Source organism: Myotis brandtii, unplaced genomic scaffold (genome assembly GCF_000412655.1).
Source record: "Myotis brandtii unplaced genomic scaffold, ASM41265v1 scaffold434, whole genome shotgun sequence".
NCBI lineage: Eukaryota > Metazoa > Chordata > Mammalia > Chiroptera > Vespertilionidae > Myotis > Myotis brandtii.
Window position 1 is genome coordinate 824,770 of NW_005366599.1, and position 1,121 is coordinate 825,890.

At 62.7% G+C, this 1,121-nt stretch overlaps 1 protein-coding gene across 1 annotated transcript in view; it reads left to right on the top strand.

Annotated features, from left to right (window-relative positions):
• The window catches only part of CCDC27 (coiled-coil domain containing 27), a 19,311-nt gene that overhangs the window by 10,459 nt on the left and 7,731 nt on the right, over nt 1–1,121 (top strand). The window contains exon 8 of the mRNA XM_014546188.1: nt 979–1,064. Within this exon, the coding sequence (XP_014401674.1) occupies nt 979–1,064 (86 nt within the window). The remainder of the gene's footprint in view (nt 1–978; nt 1,065–1,121) is intronic.

A 1,121-nucleotide genomic window follows, 5' to 3' on the forward strand; every position in this document is an offset into this window, starting at 1 on the left:
GGCCCCCCCCTCCCACTGCCCCCCCCCTAGGCGACCACCTTCACCTCCGGTTTCTTAGGGACCCTCCCCGCGTCCCAGGTGAGGTGGCTGCACACCCAGGGCCCAGTTCCCACCTCTCAGCATCACCCGGGCCTCCCGCCCCCTCCCGGTTCCATTCTGTCAGTCAGAGTTGACTCGGTGCTGACACCTATGGGCAGTTACTGGTAGCGCAACGAAACGGGAACCGCGTTGCGAACCGGTATCATCATGATTCATAAAACGAGTTACTGCGGCTGCATCCACATTTCCCGGTCTTTTCTCTGGGGCACATCCTGCTGTCATTTTAAAAAATATATATTTTATCAACTTCAGAGAGGAAGGCAGAGGGAGGGAGAGATAGAAACATCCATGATGAGACAGAATCATGGACCGGCTGCCTCCCGCACGCCCCACACTGGGATCGTGCCCCCAGCCCCAGGCATGTGCCCTTGACCAGAATCAAACCCAGGGCCCTTCAGTCCGCAGGCCGACGCTCTATCCGCTGAACCACACCGGCCAGGGCCCTGCAGTCCTTTGAGAAAAGATGGGGGTGCGGGGGATCGGGGAGGTGCCTGTCAGCAATCTCTTATTCTCCCATCAGCAGTTCCGTTGGCTCCAGGGCCCGGTTTGGGAAGGGCCTTGCCTGGGGTGGGTCAGATGCCCCTGGACACGGGAATTGGGGGCTTTCTTGCCTGGGACGGGAAGGCCTCGCGGGAGCCCAGTGGGGAAGGAGGGTGCGGCTCCACCGACAGCACCCACACCCCCATCTGGAGTCTGGGGTCTCTGCCCCTAACCGAGCCCCGCATCTCCCAGGCCAGACCCCCGCTGGACCCACACATCCGGGCTCCCGCCGGGTGGGGAAGGGGCGGACACCTGGCAGCTCACGGCTGGGGGTGTTTCTGAAACTTCCTCCCTCCAAGCTCCAAAGGAACCGGCTCCCCCACTTCCCGAGACTTTTAGGGGCTTGGGAGGGCGGACAGGAGGAGCTGATAGCGCAGCTGGAGGAGTACGAGCAGGTGATCCAGGAGTTCCAGCTGGAGCTCGGGGTCGCCAGGACCAGATACAACCTGGCCACAGGTGGGCGTGCGGGCGCCAGGCCGGCC